This window comes from Manacus vitellinus, unplaced genomic scaffold, assembly GCF_001715985.3.
Source record: "Manacus vitellinus isolate BGI_N305 unplaced genomic scaffold, ASM171598v3 scaffold_78_pilon, whole genome shotgun sequence".
Lineage (NCBI taxonomy): Eukaryota > Metazoa > Chordata > Aves > Passeriformes > Pipridae > Manacus > Manacus vitellinus.
Window position 1 is genome coordinate 485,899 of NW_021940807.1, and position 1,994 is coordinate 487,892.

At 59.3% G+C, this 1,994-nt stretch overlaps 1 protein-coding gene across 1 annotated transcript in view; it reads right to left on the bottom strand.

Annotated features, from left to right (window-relative positions):
• Positions 1 to 275: 275 nt before the first annotated feature.
• KLHL18 (kelch like family member 18) overlaps positions 276 to 1,994 on the bottom strand; it is an 8,818-nt gene continuing 7,099 nt past the window's right edge. The window contains exon 7 of the mRNA XM_029964671.1: positions 276 to 1,868. Coding sequence (XP_029820531.1) covers positions 1,482 to 1,868 — 387 coding nt within the window. The 3' untranslated portion in view covers positions 276 to 1,481. The remainder of the gene's footprint in view (positions 1,869 to 1,994) is intronic.

Sequence of the window (1,994 nt, forward strand, 5' to 3'; positions counted from 1 at the left end):
GGTATTTGATCCAGTATTCCCATTCTTATGGACACAAATCCCAGGTGGGAGATGTGGGAGGGAGAAGGGATGATGGAACACCAGGAGAGTGGCTCATCAGAGCCTCCTCTGCACATGGAGAACATCGGGATGAGTCCTGGAGGAGGTGCCATGAGCAACAACTGTGTTCCGATCCCAACATTCTTGGGTGGGTTTTTCCCTTTCTAAAGCGTGAGCAGCATGGAAAGCCCAAAGGAATTCCCACTCCCGGGAAGCCGGCAGTGGACAGTAGATGGAAGCAATGGATCTGTACTGATAGATCACATTTATAGCCAGATATGCTCATTATAGACCCCAAAATATACACAGTACCCCAATATAGACATGACATGTACACCCAGAGCGATCCCGAGGGACGCCGGGAGTCAGGAATGAGCAGGGGCAGGGGGTGGGGGTGGACATCCCGCTCCGAGCCCCCCGGAACGCTGGGATGGGGCAGGACGAGGGGGGAGCCCCCCATCCCTTGGCTGCTGGGATTAGTGTCACATTCCTGCCCGGAGGAGGTATGGCTGTGCCGAGGGCTGGCACGGGAAGAGCCGGGCACGGAGCGCTCCGGAGGGACGGCGGATCACGGTCATGCAGGAGAAGGGCTGATGCAGGGAAGCTGCTGACGGGCAGCTCTTTGGCTCTGCCAGCATTCCAAAGTTTCCTGGCACAAAACCCACCGCAGAAAAGACCTTTCCCAGTGGAGCACGACAAATTCACGACGTTTCTTTCTTGCCTCTCCTAAAAAAAAAATCCTGGCTGTTCCTCTCCAAGCTGCCTCTTGGTCTTGGAAAACATCTCAGCATTCAATTTAAAGGACATCTTGATCACGTATTTCCCATTTTGAAACCCTCAGGCTGTTGGAGTCGTTCACATCCATCCCTCTCCAAAACGATCCGCTGGTTTAACCGACCTGTTCCTCTTCCTGGTTTCCCCATCCTGTGGCTCCTGTGGAGAAGTTTTCCACATCGAGCTGAGGAAAGCACGAGGAGCTGGGAGGGTCTTGTGTAAGAAGCACCTGGAACCGACAGCGCTGGGTTTGTTCTCTTCTGAGACCCCCCTGTGTGACCACGACGCCCCTCGGGGGGTTCAGGTGGGTTTGGTGCTCCCAGAAGGTGCAGATGGATTTTCCAAAGTCATTAAAGTGGCTGTTTTAATGTCAGAATGAAGCCTGTCCCCCTGTCCCCCGGCCCATGGCAGTGCTTCCCAAAGGGAAATGGACAGCGAGATGGATCCGCTTGGCCACTGCTCCGGGAGAGGCCGAGGGGTCCTTCCCCACACGTAAACTCACATTTGATCTTCCAGGACCTTCACCCCAAAAACCTCCCCGTGGGCATCGTTCCATCGAGTCTTTCCGCGCTCGCGCCGAGCGCCTGGAAATCCCGGCACGCTCTGAACCTCTCGCTGAAGACCAAACACCCCCCCCCTCCCAAAGTCCCCCCGGAACCTTCCGGAGCTCAGATGGTGAGGAGGGGGACGCAGCCCACGCCCACCCCGCCCTCGTGGCACACCATGGGCGCCATGAACGTCCAGCGGTTGCTCTCGGGGTCGTACATCTCCACGGAGCTGAGGTTGGACTGTCCGTCGTAGCCGCCCACGGCGTAGAGGCGGCCGCAGTTGGGCACGAGGGACACGCGGCTGCGCCGGCTGTTCATGGGCACCAGCAGGTACCACTGGTCGGCCCCGGAGCTGTACACCTCGGCCGCGCTCAGGAAGGCCGAGCCGTCGTAGCCGCCGCACACGAACATGCGGCTGCCGAGCGCGGCCGCGCCGTGGCGGCACCGCTTGTTGAGCATGTTGGACACGGCGTGCCAGGACGAGGTGTGCGGGTTGTAGTACTCCACCTGCGGGCAGGGAGGGCGCGGGACGTCAGGGAGAGCGGCTTGGGAAACGCCCGGGGAATATCCCACGGTCCCCCCACGCTGCCAAGGCACCACCGCCAATCCTCCGGGAGTTTTGGGCGTCTCGTG